Genomic DNA, 19,481 nt, shown 5'->3' with positions numbered 1-19,481 from the left:
CTCCCCGCGGTTGGGCGGCGCGGCTGTCACTCAACCGGCGGCCCGCCCCTCCCCCGCCTGCTGTGTCATCACGGCGGGAAGATGGCGGCGCCCCCCCCCCCTTCCCCCCCACAACCGCCCCCCCTGTGAGGGGCCGCAGGGCCCTGGGCGGAGCTGTCTGGAAACAGAGCCGTGTGTGACAGATGTGTGCCGACAGCTGTTAAATAAAAGCCAATAAAATGCCGTTTATTAAAAATAAAGCCCACTCAGGAAGCGTCTGTGGGGTGCACGGGGCCAGGCAGCTCCGTGGCCAAGCTGAGGCCTGTGGTAACAGCTCTGGGAGGCGGTTACCTGAGCAATCGCGGGAGAGTTTTTTTTTTTTTCTTCCACCATTAGGTTTCAAATCGATGAGAAAAGGGGTTTCAGCTACTAAACAGCAGTAAATACTGCCATTTAGTTCTGTTTTCCTGGTTAATTTGGGGGATATACTTCCCCTCTGTATTAATTGGGTGCCAACAATTACATAAGAGGCTGTTGTTTGGCAGAAGCTGCGCCCACCCTGCAGCGTGACATCGCCTCAAAGACACGAGTGCAGAAGCCACACAGCAACCAAAGTTATTTTTTTTGCTCCTACCACAACTCAGCAAAAGCCCTCGGCCCTGGGCACGTCCGCGGACGGCGGGCACAAATCACCACAGATCGCCCCGCACCACTGGGGCTGCTCTCGCCCCTCACCTCACGGGTCCCCTGCAGGACTCCACGGTGGGTGCCCAAAGCTGCGATTTAAATCGCCTTTTGTCTGATAGCATCACGGTGGTAACAAAAAGGGACGCGGCCGTGGCCGAGCAGCAAAGCCAGAGCGATCTCCAACAGTTTTCTTGCCCTAGAACGCAAGTCTCGCTTCACAAAAACCTCTCTCTCACCACCTAGAGGCCCAAGGGAATTAAGTATTTATTATAATCTCTTTCTAGATGGTTTCTCTACATAGTCGTATTAACATATACTAACACATTTATCTTATATACAGTGTTTAATCAAGTTATAAAAGTGACATTCTTTTAAAAGGTGCAAAGTTATTAAAGTTTTGACATGTAAACTACTGAGGCGAGATCTGCATTTAAAATAAAACTTTTTCACTTTCAGAGCAATCACAATGTGGTTTAGGCATCCCATGGCTAGCCAGGCATAATTTTTTTTGGCAGCAATGAGAAAATATTTTGTTAATGTTTTCGATGAAGAACAATAAATTAAAAGAACAGACTTGGAACCAATCTGAAATTTCACTAAGAACGCTACACTAACAGAAGGGGAGAAAGGGGTGAAGACATAACTAAAGAAGTGTTCTTATTTTAGAAAAACTTTCCAGTTCACTTTTAAATTCCATGAAAATTCTATACTGAAGTTTTGATTAAACCTGTTGTTACAATTGTCTCTTGTTTTGCATAATGAAAAGGGTTAAGGTCTTTGAATTAGAACTATAACTTAGAGGAGAGAGATGCTAACCTGTACATTACTTCTTAAAAACAGAATATTTCTTCAGCAATTACTCCTTTCCATTCTGGTAATTCTATTTATATGTATTGTTTTAGAAGCATGACTCAAACTTTAAACATATTATTTAGTTCAAGCAAGTTTTAAGCTCCCGGAAGATGTTAAACTGGCTTAAACTGTGAATCTTTTCAATCCTCATCTAATATAAATGGTTCCCCAGTCAGCTTGCAGAGCGTCTGCAAGGAGGATTACAGTGCTTGGAACAGTCATTAAAATCCATTTTTTATAAAAAGGATGAAAGTGTTTTTATGCTGTCCCATACAGATCAGCAAGGTCTTTTTAAAAGTGTCTATGCATTTATTAGGAGCAAATACAGACTTACTGTCCGCAACTTATTACCATGTCTAGCTCGTGTGTTTGAAAAACTTGCAATCACCTCAAAGCACGATTTCTGGCAACAGAATAAAGTTGCCATGAGCACATTCAGATTCGGCCCTTTTTGGAAATCTTATAATTTTGGGGAACTTTACAATTTCTCCCATTTTTCCTGTGAGGAAGACAATGAAATCCCCCAAATTTAAGGTTAATCCAATCATTAGTTGCATACACTGAGACAAAAATGTTTCTCTGTATGTTCATTTCCTTTTGCTTTCTAATCCTGTAGCTGGGATAGAAGAACGATCTACTCTTTGGATGAAACCACAAATGTGTTTAGGCACCAGCTGGATTGATTCTTCCACAAATTCCTCAAAGTGCTGATGTTTAACACCAGCAGTTACTGAATTTTACCATAAACCTAACAGTAGTGTAGCCACTTTCCATTTTTGCCTAGTTACTCAATTAAAAGCTTTCATAAAAGAAAAGCAACCGTAGGATTAGTTTTAATTACTGGATCTAATTTTTCAAGCCTCTTTTCCCCCTCTCCCCCCCAAGAAGTGAACCACTTTGAAAGAAAATGAATGCATCAGTTCAGTAATTGATCTGTAGCTCAGTTATGTCCAATATTATGTGGCTTCGATGTTTCAATATGGAATAAAAAAATCCCACTTTTATGACATCACGTGCTCACAGAAAACATGTAAAAGGTATAACTATGCCACAGCTTTAAATTGATTCTGCTTTTTCACAACATACAAAATAGACATGACCTAATAAAGAAAAACATGCAAACAAAAACATCCTGGAAACATGAACCTGTGTGGAGATATATACCAAGTGCTTCCAAATAAAAGTTTAGTCTAGAAGCGTACACAGTGCCAAAGCTGCCAAAAGTAGTGCGGAAGATCTAAGCCTCCAAGTGGTAGCAAGCAATATATTTTACATTGTAACCACCTCTACATTCCTACAATTGCTTCTGAAGCTTCTCTTATTTTAAGAACAGCATTTGACTTCAGAAAAAGCACACATTTTTTAATGCACCTTTCTCTTCTCTTAACATATATATTTTTTATGTAATTTTATCACAGGTATACAGTTTAATGCTCACAGTGTCCAAAAATTGTGAAGCCTCTGTAACAGACAACTACAGTTTGAGAAGCTAAAGTTGTTTCTTGTTTCTCCAAGTCTTTGAATTATTAAATCATATTGAGAGAGAGGGGCCAGGAGCTCCAATCCCCATAGAGTGCTACATACCGTATGAAAGTTTCACATGCATCTCTTCATGGGAACAGTACTAGATTTTATCACATTGGTACCATATTAACTTTTCATCCCTGCTCCAAGTTCAGAAGACTTCAGATTCTTCACTATTGTACTAAGTAAAGAGGATATTATCTCTATTTTATTAAAGTTACACAGTTTTCAAGGATGTTATGAGCTCTACCAGATACAGCATACCTTCCTGACAAAAATGAGGAGGGAAAAAAAATGAAGAACCAAAGGTCCCTTTTAAAATTAGTGAAAACATGATGATTTCAGGTGCAGCCTTATGGGAAGAACACAACAGTATTTAAATATTTGGCAATCCAACATTAGTGATAATTAAATCCTCGATTGTTGACTGATAGATGTTTTGTTAAAATTTACTTAGAAAAGCTGGTTTTTGCTATTAACAAAACCAGAGTAACTGGCTTAGAATGAAATCTAGTGATGTCCAGATGAGATAAGCAATTGGTTCCATAATTTCAGTATATGTCTGGACAGTCTGAGAAATTTCTATCAAAATAGCCACCTGAGTACAGCCAATCTGAAGTCCCAGTGTATGGGTTAGTGCCTTGATGAAACCATCTGTAAAAAAAATAATAAAAAGAGGCAAACTGTTAGAAGAGCAGAAAAGCAAACAACCAAACAAAAAAACATGACTGTTTCTTTCACAAGAACATTGTTAAAGGACACTGGTATTTCTTACTGGGAAAAAAAAATCCTCTGTAAATATTCCAAATATGAAAAATAAGGCATTAAACTTCCTTCATTTTCAAACAGATTTTCAAAGGCATTAACTGGAATTAGTGTGTAACTGGTCCCCAGGCTTAGGGAACAGAATGCTGAATTCCATGAGATCACGGGAGCAACCCAGAGTTCTTGCCTTTGAAGGAGACACCTGCAGCAGCTGGCCTTGAGTGTACACCCTACTGTACAGCACTGGCTTCTGAGAGAAACATGCCAAATCACGCGTCGCTGCGATGCACTCTATGACTGAGAAGTCACTTAAATATGCAACAAAAAAAGCAATTTCTGAAGTAACCAAGCCAACAAGTCCAAAGTTTGAAAATGAAAGGTCCTAGAGGGCCACAACATGTTACTCAACTTCCAAAAGCTAGACAGAAATTGGTTGAAAGGAGAGATGAGACTTAACTTTTTATTGATTCTAACAAAAAAGATGACCTCTGTAGGCTTTAGAACAACAACAAAAAAGCAACAACCAAAAAAAAACCACCATCACCAGTTACTTATGACAGGTTGCAGCATTTTTATTATAAAATAATTTCTCTAGGACAAAATTATCAGCAATTTTGCCTTTTTATTTATATTGCCATTATTTAAATGTTGACCCAGCAAATGCTTTAAGTGACACTACAAATTGTGCTGTCATGAAAGAAATCAAACACATGTTGTCTTGAATAAAAACATTTCAGGCAACAAAACCACACCATTCCAAGCAGTAAATGCCCAACTCCCTCCTCCTTACCGTGTCTGCCACTCCACTTCATCTTTTGCACGCTCCTTGCGAGCAGCTCTTTGTTTCTCTTCTAGTCTCTCTTTTTCTTTGCTAGCCACATCTAGCAAACATTTCAATAGGAATAGGTCATTTAGTAAAATTGAAACAAAAAAAAATGGAAAAGACTGCAGAGAAATAAAATACAGCTCATTTAAACAAGAGAAGCCATACGCTGTACACAATCTCACTCCACAATGACAACTGCAGGCAGCAAATCTAAAACTGTCATTTCAGAAAAGTTGGGACTACAGAGTACAAACTGCAATTATGGCCTTTTATCTTTCAGAAGTGCTGCACCCAGACACCAGGGAAGAATTTAATCTACAATGCGAATAAGGGTGCTTTTTCCACTATTTCATCATGTGCTCTTGCCGACAAATGTGAGAGCAAGACAGCAGGTCTGGCAGTTTTCCCCGAGTAAACAAACATGCAAACACACTGTAACCCAGGACAGCAGTCTCGGGATCCCTCTTGGACACATTTGCTCTCCCAGGCATTTCAAGAGAAAACAGACGCTGCACGTTGTTCAAAAGCGTGCTTGTTAGCACAGAAGGAAAAAAACCTAAGGCTGCTCTGGGAATGAGAAACTGAAGACAACGTTCCTGTATCCCTTTGGTCATCCCCCCTCCAATTTTAGTAATGTTTAAGTATTTCCTCCAGCAAACACATACCCATGTTTCCGTTTTCCATATTTCTGATATCTGGACGTAGCCGACAGTCGGTGGGAGCTAATATTGCTTCCATGCCCTTCTCTAGTTCATTGAGACTCACAGCAAAACTGGTGAAATTGTACATCTTAAAAGCAGATTAAATACAGGTTATTTTGGCAAAGCAGCAGTACATTTCCTGTACTGAATGGACACAACAAAGCTTCCAAGAGAAATTATTGAGTCAAAACTTTTCCCACTGGCTACCCTGAAAGCAAGTTGAGGTGCATACCAAACTGCCTTTTTTATTTTTTAAGTGGAGAGAAGGCAGGAGCAACAAGGAAGGGCAGAAGGGAATGGAAATCACACCTGTCATTTCTTATGCAGTCTTTGCTGCAGAGGATCAAGATACATTTTCCTTTTGATGTTTAGTACAGTGATTTAAAAAAAAATAATAATTCCATACGTAAAACTAAAAAAACAAGTCATTTTTCCTTAGGAAAACAGACATCCTTTCATTCATTCCTTTCAGAGGACAATATTCTGGGCTTTTTCAAGACAACAGCTCAGTCTTCATGCACCTGTTTGTGCAATTTCCAAAAAGTCTGCTTGAAACTATTTAAGTTAATAGCCAGATGCTCAGTTACTGCACATTTTTAAGCCTGTCTCCCAACGGCAGGGTCAGCAGAAGGGAACATGCACCCATACTTTAGGCACTCCAGGTGCTAAGATCTTGACAGATCAGACAGGCTAACAGACGACCCCAGACTCCACCCTGAAGCAGCTGCAGGCAGATCATGCATTCTGTCTCCCAGCTTTGCCACAGGAGTGATGCTTTCAGCACAGGGATGAAGCAGACAGCTTGCCGTAGCTTAATTTTGCTGCTGCAGCAAGAACTGCCAGGATGTGTCAATAAGCATGCTACAGATAGACACTTCTACAGGGTTTCCTTTGAACATCGCTCATGTTCCCTGGGATGAGTCACTACTAACAGGAACACACAGATTGATTGAAACAGTTACCTGCGATGAGTTTGGTGGTCTACAATTTATTCTCCAAAGCAATTTACTGCCTGGCACAAACTGCACCGTGTCTTGAACTTCTGGCATATCATCAGCCTCATCATTTTCAGATTTAATAACATCTTCACTCTGAAACAGAGATAACATTTGGCAGGGGAACAGAGGGAAATTAGACAGTTTCATCTAGAATTCTACAGTGACTGCTGGAGAACCCGTTCAGATTTGAGATGCTACTCTCTCCTGCACTTCTGCACCACCCTTCACGTTTCCTTTTCCTCATTCTGTGTACTGTTCCTCCAACTTTCATCTGAACGTCTTGCTCCTGACATAGGACAGTCTCTTACCACCTATGTACAGCTTCATCATCCATTGAAAAAGTGTAACAGTAATGTCTTTCAGAAATTAGCTTTACTTCTGTCCCATACCATAGCTTAATTTTGTCTAACTACTGATTTTGTCTATTACTTCCTCAGGTTTAAGGGAGTCAAGGTGGCAGTTTAAACCAGTTCTCATAATGGCAAAAGAAACATGAACAGCACATGCATGCGTCTGGGAATTGCTACATCACTTGTAGATTTGGCTGTGTGATTGAAAAACAGATATGCTCTTGTTCCAATCTGATTTTCTATGATGCAGATTCTATTAGCTGTTATCACTGCCAGTTTTCTCACTACAAAGACTTGGTACTTAAGTTTAAAAACATGGTGTCTCTCTCTCCAAGATCCTTTGTTACCAGACAACATCCTTCACCAGGCTGCTCTCAGAAGACCAAGTCACAGCAGATCTGTTCCCAGCTCCCTTTCATTGCACATAACGGAAGGACACCAAAATAGTGGGCTTGCAGCTCATCTAGGAACACCGTGATTTCTTAGGCTTCCAAACACAGAAAAGCCGTTTTTATCCCCACATCCTAGCTCAGATACACATCTCAGAAGCTACTTGGACATTTAAGCATGTCATTGGAAAAGATGATTATGTCCTTGTAAATGATTCCTACTGTCACTCACAGCTGCTGACTTCTGCCTAAGACCTTCACTCCAGCTCTCTGCTACCAAGTGAGCCTTTACAGGACCCTCTGACATGAACGCAGGCTGACATTCTAACACTGGTTTTACTTCTACTTATTTTTCTTATTCTTTTCTTGGAGTAGCTGCCACTTAAAATTTCCTACTGTTCTTGGCGCCTCCATGGAGGCAGAATAATTCCCTAAACTAGGTGCTTCATGTGACAGAAGGCCTCACCAATTCCATCTATTTCAACCTAAAACAAGCCACTTTTTCACATCAGGACTACACCTCGCCTCAGTGCATTTACATTAATGCATGTGCTGCCTAAATTGCACTAAGAACTCAATGGCTAAAAATAAAAAATATGTATTTTCCATGGTTCTGGCCAGCATTCCCATTCTCGGTGCAACAGTTAAAGAAGGCCGTGTGTCAGCACAGGCAATCTCATCGGGCTGGACTGTCACTTCAAAATGCTGCATGGGGGTGGAAAACAGGATGAAGAGTTTTATTTTATCACCTCACTATTTTTATTCCACTGTTCACTCCACAGGCCTCAATCACTTTTGTTCTGGCTTTATCTATTTTAGGAAGAAAATACAATCTGGTTCTGTAAGCACTTAGAGGAAAGAAAGAGGCTGCACACAGCACGAACACAGCAGAAAATAACATCTTCCTTGTAAAGCTGAAAAGCAAGCAGAGCACACACAAGTTAAGCTTTCTCTCTGCACAGGATCAGGCCAAACAACACAAGCTGTCAAGCTGTACCACCAGATGTGTTTTCACCCACTTGAACTGCACAGACCACAGATCACTGGGCAGCTTCCCCCACCTATCTGAAAACTTATTTTCTGCATATTCGGTTCCTGCCATCAGCCTGAACCAGAGGAGAATCTGACTGTCTTAGGACACAGCCACGTTGTGAGAGTTCAGAGGATTTCACCATGAGAAAGGATTTTAAACCACAACAACCAGAAGGGAAGAAGCAGTAACATTCTAGAGTTATAGTATCGCTTTCTCCTCTGCCCTTTTATTTTCCTTCTGCCTCCTCTGACATGGCTCATTTGTTTTATTCAAAAACACCCCGTTAAGTTAAACAGGGCCTGTTTTATACACTGGAAAATAGCTCCATACGGTTAAAATTCTCATTTCAATCCTTTGGTTTGAATAGACACTATTCTAAAAGACTCTTTTTGACTACTTTCCATGTCAACATCTGGTTTACCGTCAGGCAGTTCCCCATCTAAATATAAATTCAACAGGAAGGAAGGAAAGAAAGAGTTGATTTTCTTAAGATGAACAAAATCTTACTATTTAAAAGAAGTCAAAATATAAGCCTGCACCGTGATGGAATCCAGAGCCAGAAACAAGGCCCATTGTCGCTCTACATTCCTCTCATGAATATTTAAAAGAAAGTTCAGGCCTCTTAAACAGAGGCTAATCACTCGTAACTTGAGCTTATCATTTTCATTTTCAACAAGCAACCAGGGTCTGAAAGACTTCTGTTGATACTGGGCAACCCAACAGTCCTCTGCATCATACAGCATTCTGCATTTTTCATCTAACACTAAGGCTTGAGAGTAACATGCCTGACCTGGCCTACACGTGGTGAAAAACCCACAAGCCTCCAGACCCCTTTGTTGTCAAGGCTGTCTGCATCACAAACTCTAAAAGGCTGCATGACCAATATAATTGATTATTCAATGTAATTGAACATTCTTTACTTCCTAACGAATCCTTCATCTTACCGGCTTCAATTTCTTCTGCTCACCACCTCTCTTTTCATTCTTTTTGTAAGTCTCGTATGTAGTGGGATCAGTGCACCATAAGCATTCTGTCCACTTGCCATAGATCACACACAGCTTCTTTTTGCTGCAGAGAGAGCGAAGGAGACTTAGCTTTTGCTTCTTATAGAGCCTGAGACATGCAGATTCTAGTCTATATCAAATACACAGCTTCCTACTGTTGTATTTTATGTTTCTTTGCCAATTTCTTCGAAGCCAGATACCTGATTAATGCAAAGAAAACAATTCACCTTATTCTAGTCTTTCTGCTATGCAGTCTTGCAGAATGCATCCTCATGACTTAGTCACATGCTTTTTGCTACTGTTAAAATGAGTGTGGGTGCAGCGAAGCCAGCAGCTTACAATATAGACCCCCAGTCACATCACAGCTTCAGGTTTGATTAAATATTTCCAATAACTATATTCTCATTCTTTTAAATTGAAGACTGGAACTGTGACTGCACGACAGTGAAATCAATTGCAACTACTCTGCATATTCCATGAATACCTTTATTTCAAATGCCTGAACTGGAAATTTTTTCCTAATAATGCTTAAAGTGCTTATCCTAGAATCAAGGAGTTTAAAACCAACACCGAGAACAAACACTTATAGTCTCCATTACTAGCAACTTTGCAGTCACATCAGTTGTGGTCATCGTCATGCCAGCACTAAAGTAATGCCACAGTGCTCAGAAACAGAGAGGACAACAGGGTTTTATCACTTACTTTTTGTCTTGAATGTATCCCTCTACTCTGTGAAGCTCTTTCCCAAACAGTCCACATGGTTTAAAGTTAAGGACACATTTATCTCCAGTACTGTAGGGGAAATAAGCACACACTTAAAGAAGCAAGCCCCTAGATACATTAATAAATTCATTTTTTTCTTTAACTACACCTTATTTTAGCTTTTTCTATGCAAGCACTGTGGATTAATTACTTATATCATTATTTTTATTTAACTATGGCTTATTATTTTATCAGGGCATTTCAAAATACCATAAACAATGTCAAAAAAGAAAAGGTGCACAGGAAGACAAAATAAGCCTGTGAAAACCAACCGGAAACACGATCAATCTTCTGAATTTCATGTATATCTAAAATTAACCAGAAATGTAAGGAATAAAATGGAATATAGTCTTGCATACTGCTTATCATACACTATTAGCACACCACAGTTCAGATTAACGTCTGTTTACAGCAAACTGGAATTAAATAAAGCTTTATGAATCACCTACACAGGGAATCTCGTTAATGGCATTTAAGAGTCACCTTTAAATTGCATGTCAAAACTTCTGAGCTACATATTTTACAAACACAAAGCAACGTTATACTTCAGCATCTGAGATGTACATATGTGCAAATACTGTCTCCCAGGGAGGTTTCTGGCCAAGTTTCTACATTAAGCACAAAGCACACAGAGACCATCCCAGTCTTGTGTGAATGCAAGAGACAGAAACTTAGACCTGATGTAAAGAGAAGCATCAAACCAGCAGCCCTGCTGAATTAAAGCTCTGATCTACTGACAGAAAAACAGGTGCAGAATTAATACAGTTTTCACAAAATCCTCCCTTCTTACAAGAGGTCATTCTCTCTTTTATTTTATGTAAGGTAAAAAGCTTTTATATAGGCAGTTTGCAGAGCAATTGACACACTTTAAGTTCACATTTTCCTACTCTGTAGTCATTTTTCTGCGCTGCACCCTTAAATTAAGGCATTCTCTATTATTAAAACTAAAGTGAGTGGCAAGTCACAATCAACAGGTCAATCACCAGGAGGTCTATACTGCAAGCCTCCAACAATTATTCCATTTAATGGTTCTGGAGTTCAATCTAATTTCTGTCCGTTGTCACTAAGGCTGAATGTGAATAGGAAACTCACAAATGTAAAACCTTTGCAGCCCAGAAGCCATCTAGCCCTTTTCCTTTTAAATTATGACGATACTAAGCCCAACCCAATGAATAGCTTGCATTTGTCAGAAAGGTGGAAAAAAAGACCTATAAAGGTCTGAGCGTACCTGAGAAAAATCAAAAATATCTGCTTTGTAACCAGAGTGAAAATGCCAATGCACCAACCCCTCCAAGCCAGCCCTCAGCTTCATGGTTCGCATTACCTGTGATTTACAATTTCTACTGTTCCATATTGTTCTAGCCACAGTTTACCAATAATTACATTATGTACACAACAGGTTGGATTTGTCCATGTGTAGGCTTCGTTATGTCTGTAAAAGAAATAGAAAAATAAATCAGTTTCTTGAGCCTGAGGTGGAATGTAAGCCTGTTTTCAATTCTATTTGTGGCAAAATATTTAGCACTACTGTGAACAGCCCACGGTTAACTTCAAAACAGAAAAGATACAGGCTTTGCTTTATAAGCCAACAATGTGTTGTATGTAAACATCAGTGCAAGTTAATAAAGTGATACCCCCTTTACTTTTCTCCTGTTACATAGCTGAAATAGTCAGTTTTACAGTTGCTGCACTTTTGATTACAAATTCCAGCTCAGCTTAAAGAGCAGTCCAGGAATTCATCTTTCCCATGTGCGCTTTTAAAGTTAGATGTGATAGATAATGCTCAGATGAGAACTGGACTGACAAAGCCTAATACTGTCTTCTATTCAGCTACGGCAGCAGCATTGCAAATTTTATCCTAAAGCTTTCTTGTAAACCCGTATCATAACCCAGGGAGGATCTTTCATTACTGAACGTGGATGGCTGAGTCCTCCAGCAGAGGCTGGTCACCACCAGACCTGACAAAAGGTTGGTAAAGGCACCCCTCCTCGAGGGTCGGTCAGACTAACCCACTCAGGCAATTTTTCATACCAGCTGTGGGCGGTAAAGGCTTTTGAACCTGAAGAGTAAGACAGGAGTCAGCAACTGCAGAAATGGTTTCCACAAACACGGCATCAGTGTGCAAGGCCTGAAGGTAGGTAGGCCTCACCGAAGGCAGGTTTGAGGGAGGGGTGAGATTAGTTTTTGTTTAAAATCAGTGGGTCGTGACAGCACTATGTTCAGTTTCATAAGCCCCGTGTTGAAATGTTGAATTTATTACTCAATTCCATCCTTTTCCCAAAGATTTACTGAGAAGGAAGAGTCCAAAAAAATGAGGAATTTTCCACTTACTTAATTTTGTTTTTGTTTGCTTTGTAACATTTTGTAAAAAGCTTTACAGCGATGAGTTAACAGATGCTAAATCCTTAAAAACCATTATTCTCAAAGTAGTCAAAACGTTAAGTAGCAGGATTCCTTTTATCGCTAGCCTGCAGTATCAAAGCCTCCTATTCTTACACATCTTTCAATGCTGATAAGAGAAATGCAAAAGTTACCTGGTTAGCAATCAACCCATCTTAGAAAAGCTTGCAAACTCTATTTTAGTACCAAAACCACAGAAACAAGTAGCATCCTCTGTGACAAATGCCTTGTGCTTCTGCTTCCATTAAGCATGGAGAGAACACACATATTAAATATTTCCACCTGTCAGTTTTCAGCACAGAGAAAAAACAGATCAATGGTGCCTGACTATTTTCCACAGCAAACTACCTTCAAGCATACTTTAGAATAATGACTACTCTTCAAGTGGAAAAAAACCTGCATCCCACCAGCCTTAGTGTGCATTTTTATTCATGAACTACTTGACAGCAAAATCTTGTATAGCATAAAATATAACAGAAGGCACTCATGCCCTGTGCAGACAAATTGAAACGTTTGTTTGTGCTGGAGAAGCGAGGAAGATGTGTGTTTTCTAACACACCGAAAACAGTTGTTTTTAGCATAAATGCAGTACTTAACAATGACTACAATTTTGCTCAGGCCCCGAATAATTCTCAGACTGCTCAAACCAACAGAGCGGGATGAATCAAAAAATTATCAGGCTCAAAATTTGAGTTCAGCTTCTGCTACTAACCTGCTGCAAATATTTAAAGCAAGTGCTTTAGTTGTTTACACTCCAATTTAAATCTGCACTGTGACTTGATTAGGCAGAGCAAGAATTTTAATAGTCTTCCACATAAAGGCTCTCCCTCCACCCAATATTTTTGTCAAGTCTGCATTCTACACTGAGATTCATTGCTACTTCTACATTCAGAAGAAATTTCCTCTATTTACAGCACCATTTATATTCAAGACCAGTTCATACTTTGATAAGCTTTGGGAGATTAGATGCCAGCCGCTTGACAAATAAACTGTACTTTCAAAAGAAACTACAGGAAGAGTCAGTGCTTGATGTGGCAGTCAAGTTGCCTCTTTATTGAAACCAAATGTTTAGAAGTTTCATAAGATGTTTCAAAACAACCTCAAAGTCGGGCCTGAGGAAAGCTTTTGGAAAAGCACCTTAAAGTGTTCGATGGCAGAACGCTTGTTCTGTGATAGTACACGCTTGTGACCCACTTTGGAAAGCTCCAGAGTCTGTGTGCCACCAGGGCACAAGCCAGCTTGTGCGAGGTCGCCTTATTTGAGACATGCTTGATTGGAGACAAGCCTAGCAGCAACCTGGAAGGGTACTCATGATTCTACTTGGAAAGTGATCATCCACAGGGAATATTAAATAGACAACAGAAATCCTGACAAGTTCCTTGCATTCACCATCACATAAAGCAGCAGTTCTTATCACACAAACTTGCACGCAAACAATCAAAACCAACAACAATATTTAAAAGTGAAACGAGTTTGAATAGCCTGGTAATAGAATTTTAGCTCTGATTGAATTTTAAGTGCCCTCGCAGAACTAGCTTTCAATTGCATTCCATTTTAGGAAATGTTAATTTTCATAGTGCAAAAACTGGGTCAAGTTGCAACAGCTACACAAGCATGGCATAGTTCCCAAACCAGTGTTCTTAAATTAAGGAGTGAAAAATATGCTGTAAATAATTTTTTACCATCTCTTCAGCAAGAGGTTTTCAGATACTCATCAATGAAGAGCCAAAAGGAGGATATCACCTATATTTTTTATACAAGCGTTAAGGATATAAGCATAAAAGAATTGACTTCTTATACTCACTTTAGAAGTTCCAAAGTAATTGTTCCCCGAGGCTCCGCTTCTATACTCTTTCCCCAGAATTTTAGTTTGGGGTAGATTGATCCATGGAAAATAAAGTCCTTATTGAGGCCTTCAGAATAAAATGCACTAATAGGTGGGTGATGGCTGACTTGCTCAGATATAAACCTAAATCCTAAATCCTCCCTAGCAACCCAAAAAAAAATAAAAAAGAACATTAACCACTAGATTTTGTTACATCTATTGTTACAGGAGAAAAAAGCAATTTTTTAAAGGATTTTTAGATTACTCTGAAGGTGAGAGTTTCCCTTTTCTAGTTCCATGACACCTTTACAATTAATAAAATGAAAGCAATTATATACTTAATACTTTTTCTTCTTTAAACACTTCGTTATACAAAGAAACAATCTCCATTCAAATACCTAAGTGGCTTTCTACCCAGAAAGGCTTTTCAAGAAGTTTGACTGAAATAACTCTTGAAAACACTGAAACTGCTTGGGCAGCAGTAGATCTGACTGGAAATTGGTTTCTCCACCATGTACTTATCACTCATTTAAGCACACAGAAAGTCTCCCAGACTAACTCCTCTATCTGACACTATCAACAAAACATGCTTTAAATTAGTGTATAGTCTCTGGTCAGGTGTCTTTGGCAGAAGAACTTAGACCATTTTTTCTCCGAATAATTCAAATATTATGTAAACACAAAATTATTAGCTTTTATAAAACTTCTTAAAAAAAACCTTCTTATTTAGAATTAATTTGGGGAAAACAATTTTAGCTTTAGTCAGAAATATATGTTTGTAGATTTTGATTTATTTCCCTGACTAAACACCTAAACTAGTATGAGGGTACTCACACAAACAGCCTCAGCTCCCACTTTAATTATTACCTGGTTAATTCATAGGTTTCTCCTAACAGTGGGTTAAACGGTTTGCCAGTTCTCTCCCACTGAGAAGCTACAGCAGAAACTGCAAAAGCAGCTACAGCCTATAAGCAAATAAGAATACATTGTTATGACAAAAGTATATTATATTAAACTCAAATTTAATGTATTTGTCGCATATTGCAGTATTTTAATAATTAACACCAAAAAAAACACTATATATTGCTTAAGGCCAAAACACTGGTAAGCCATAGGATAGAAATGATACAGAAGGGATGAAATAAATCAGTTAATAAGCACCTCATTTCCAAAAGGAATCATTTTCTGCAGTAAATTGTCAGGTTATACTCTGTCCAGTGCACCTCTCCTACCTCTGAGGGGGCAGCACCCCCACCTTTTTTCTTTTAAATCTACTTTTCCTCTGTTTTGCCTGTCAGACACTTGGCTCACTGGGAACAGCCTTGCTTTCCCTGGTGTCAGGCAAGCATTGTTTCTAACATGAATGAGGTTTCTTTAATGACTTTAGCAGATACAAATGAAATTTAGGATCTCTTGCAGGCTGATAAGCAGGGATATGTACTACATACACAAAAACAGAATACAAGAAGTACATTCCCATTTCACTCAAGTAAAACTGCACTGTAAGCAACACCAATTTGCCCTAATGCACACAGGCCTGGTATCACAATATTCATTCAGTTTCTTGTTATGAGACTAGTACTACAGAATCAGGGATTATACATAACAACCATAGAATAACAACCAGTTACTGGAACAACAAAACAACAGCCAGTCTGGAGAAGAAGAATGCTAAAGTTTGTCTCGGTCACAACAATTTTTTGTTCAGTAACTTAAAAATCATGGAGCCACTGAACAAATCAACTTAAAATGATTTAAAGCCAAGATCTCATTTTCAGAGCAAATAAAAACATAACAGGAGCCACAGTTAAAGCACTCCTAAAAAAAGTTAGGGCCTTGTTCTTATGATAGCACCGAGAAAGAAATGTACTCAAGTGAACGTTTTTTTTTTTTAGAAAATGAAAGACGATTGGGAGAGAGCAACTTGTGAACTAAATAGAAGCTGGTAGCTGGTACTTACCTGCATTCTTTCCAAGGGGTCTGCATGACTACAAGCCTTATTAATGAGGTATATATGTTCCATATATTCTGTTATCCGCTGAAGGAAACTCAATGGCTCGTTGAACACAATGGGCATTGTAATCTTAGACAATTCCTAGGTAACAAAGGGATACGTTAGTTTCTTAGACACAATACTAAGTTATCAACTGAAAAGAATTTTAAAAAGTCGTGGGTTAGTTTAGTTCATAGAATCATTCGGCCTGGAAAAGCCCTCTAAGATCAGCTGGTCCAACCTTTAGGCAGCACTGACAAGTGCACCACTACACCATGCACCTTGGTCTACATCTACAAACGTAGGCGTAGCATTCTTCAGAAGGCATTCCACAAGGCTGTAGCAGAATTCTAATTGCTATAGCTGAAAGGGGTTAAAAGCACTGCAGAAACTTAGCAGCTACCTGAAATAATAAAAAACTTCCAAAATTGATCCAGCTAACCCAGTAAATTCAAGAAAAACGTTACCTTCCGTTCCGTGTTCTACTTAAAACAGAAGAGGTTTAAATTTATGTAGATAGCAGCACTGATGTGTCAACCAGCTCATTAACGGTATTTAAGTACCCCACACTCCTTTGAAAACCTCACATACCTATTTGCATAAAATCTAACTATTTTAGATTACTGCAGGAAGCGCAAATTCTTTTTTAAAGGGAACAGTTATATAAAGAATACTATTTGAAGCGCTCTAACAAATTTTAGGGGCTTTATGAAATCCACCTGTTCCCTGCATCAGTATGTTTCTCATTTCACATGTGCATACAAGACAGACACAGAGTTCACACAGAGATTTCAAGCTCCCCAGGTCTTGCACCATATCCAAGCAAATCTGGTTGGTTGTTAAAAAAGTTGCACTCTTGACTGAGCACTTCAGTCACTTACAGCTTACAAGTTAGGGGAAAGGAGAATGCCAGCAGATAGGAATAAAACATTTTCCTCACATTGTCACAGGCAGTAAGGAAAAGCAACTCCAAACGAACTTGATTTAGTTCAAGCAAATTGTTCTAGCAGACTTGCACTCATCCTAACAAAAGGAGTTTAGACAGTGCATTCTCTCTCCTAGAGGACATAAGTTAAGCTGTCAAAAGGGCTCACTTGACTCGTGTGTTGCATTCACATGGTACTGCACTGGCAGCCCTAGAGAAGATACGAATGTAATTGCTTAATGCTTCCAAAGGGCATCTGTGGCAGCAAGACCTTCAGTGGAGAACACCAAGAACTCTGTTCTTAATGACTTCAGTCCAGTTCTTACTGGACAGCGTTAGAAATGCCAAACCATAATGCTCTAACAGCTACAGCAAGTAAAGCAATAGAGTTGCAGTTTAAGATTATGTTGCTTACAGGAAAAACACAACAGGTACCAGGTACATTCTGTGTGCATGTTCTAAGCAGTACGATTAACGAGTTGAAATTAAGAGACTTAACATCAGCATATTTAATCTAGGCTAACTTACCAGTCCAATGCATTTTTTTAATATGCTCCACACACTAAAATCACTCCTAGAAAACATTGGGGCAGGTAACGATGTCCTGTAATTGGAAAAAAGAACTGTCACCATAAGCCCCTTAAAGAACAAGATATTTTAATGTACAGCGACTCAAGTACGTAATAAAGAAAGCAAAGCATTAACCCACAGCTGACACAAGAAGCAGACAAGTGAAATCTGTGTTCAGTTCCAGAGAATAACCTCTTCCAACGATAAGAACAGCAGTGCCCCACAAGGTCATGAGCCAGCACGTACTCATTCCACATTTATTGCGCAGAACTGTGTGCTTACCTGTGTCTCTTAATTCCATTTTCTTGAATCTCTGTCTCTCCGTTATGCTTTTCAGTCCTATTGCTTTGGTGCGGATCTAGATCGAGCATTTCAGTGACTTTATGATTTGCTTCTGAAAAGTCTCCCGAAGAATTGTCAGAATCAAAGCCTGTAGAAAAACCATAAAGCGGTAATTTCTGTAGGAACGTTATTACGCTACGGAGTGCCACTCACATTTTACAACTCTCACAGCATAAGTACACTCATACCAGGTTATTTTATTTTAAAAAACATCAGAGTGAAGAACCTTTATTAAGTGACCAAATTTCCAAGAGCATTTAGAGCTGAGCGTTGCATTAGGATCAAGGATTCTCAACCATTTTTTTCACACTGCCGAATCGTACAAGTTCTTCTGTAGCTCCTGATCAGGCTGGCTGTATTGTCTCTTCTTCAGAGCTGCAGCGTGACTGCAATAATTTTGCTCAGGTATGTACTTTTCCTTAAAGACTTAAAATAAATAAATAAATAAATTACCTCGCCTACTCTCACAGATAGCAGCCAAGGAGCAATAAAGAGGAAAAAATATCTATTTCACAATAGGCTTTTGCTTTACCTAGCAAACTGTCTTTATCTCAGCCCGTGAGTTACCACACTCATCTTTCTGATTTTCTTCATGATCCCACCCAGGGAGGGTGAGCGAGCGGCCGTGTATACACTGAGAAACCAAAAGCTACCTTTTTTTTCTTAGGGATAAGAACAGTAACATCCACAACTGGAAAAAGGAAGTACCACTGATAGGATCTTATTTGGTAAACAGCAGTTATAAAGGGTGATGTAATGTATTAAACCCTCTCCTACATTTTGATGTCACAAGCGTGTAATTATGCAGCAATAACCCCACCTTAAAAGGTCGTAGTACTTAATTGGAAGTATGATAGTTATAGATACTCAGGTTATGAAAATGAAGATTACCCTGAAACACCTGTCTTTAAAAAAATTAAAAAACGTGCCTATCTTCAGCCAACCCACAACAAAACAATATTTATCATTTTAAAATGGCATTTCCAACCACATATTAGCTTTTTTGGAACCTGTTATTGTACCAGGAGATGGAAAAGGCAAATTCTGTAGGCCATAAGGAAATAACTTTGACTGATGAAGTGGGGGAAAGACAGGAGAGCTTTCAGGCACACATGCCCTCAGCCAGAAGGCTGATCAAGTGCACACAACATATGGAACTGCATCGCATTTAATGGGCATTTCAATTAGTTGAAAGCCTAGTGTTTAACCGTGCTTTCAGTCTTAACTAACAGCTGGCTTGTCTGCTACAGGCCCAACCAGAAAGTTTTAAAAGCTGTTTCTCAGTGAAGTTCTAAATTACCGTTCTGAGAAGAACTACCCAGGTTAATTGTTCACAGAGGAAGTACTGATTTGGAATAAAACACTTTACTGAAATGCTCTGTTACAGTTTCAGTAACTTCCAAAAGTCTTTCTCCAGCTGCTATTAAAGCCTTGAACTTGTAAAACTGAGTTTTAGCTTTAATACAGGCTAGTTTTTGTAGTGAAAGGCCACCAGAAGTGAAGAGAAAAGCGGGGATTTGAAAGGGGGAGAGGGAATCGCACACAGAAATACAGTT

General features: G+C 39.2%; 1 protein-coding gene across 2 annotated transcripts in view; it reads right to left on the bottom strand.

The window, feature by feature from the left end:
- Nucleotides 1-906: 906 nt before the first annotated feature.
- The window catches only part of OSBPL2 (oxysterol binding protein like 2), a 35,783-nt gene continuing 17,208 nt past the window's right edge, over nt 907-19,481 (bottom strand). For both annotated transcript variants that reach the window (XM_035343894.1, XM_035343895.1), the window contains 12 exons: nt 17,866-18,013; nt 17,542-17,617; nt 16,056-16,190; nt 14,963-15,060; nt 14,075-14,257; nt 11,195-11,302; nt 9,811-9,900; nt 9,049-9,172; nt 6,297-6,425; nt 5,299-5,422; nt 4,598-4,688; nt 907-3,696 (listed from right to left, as the gene is read on the bottom strand). In XM_035343894.1, the coding sequence (XP_035199785.1) occupies nt 3,594-3,696; nt 4,598-4,688; nt 5,299-5,422; nt 6,297-6,425; nt 9,049-9,172; nt 9,811-9,900; nt 11,195-11,302; nt 14,075-14,257; nt 14,963-15,060; nt 16,056-16,190; nt 17,542-17,617; nt 17,866-18,013 (1,409 nt within the window). In that variant the 3' untranslated portion in view covers nt 907-3,593. The remainder of the gene's footprint in view (nt 3,697-4,597; nt 4,689-5,298; nt 5,423-6,296; nt 6,426-9,048; nt 9,173-9,810; nt 9,901-11,194; nt 11,303-14,074; nt 14,258-14,962; nt 15,061-16,055; nt 16,191-17,541; nt 17,618-17,865; nt 18,014-19,481) is intronic.

This window comes from Oxyura jamaicensis, chromosome 20, assembly GCF_011077185.1.
Source record: "Oxyura jamaicensis isolate SHBP4307 breed ruddy duck chromosome 20, BPBGC_Ojam_1.0, whole genome shotgun sequence".
NCBI lineage: Eukaryota > Metazoa > Chordata > Aves > Anseriformes > Anatidae > Oxyura > Oxyura jamaicensis.
Note: the sequence above shows the minus strand (reverse complement) of the source record. Positions and strands in the feature narration are given on the sequence as shown.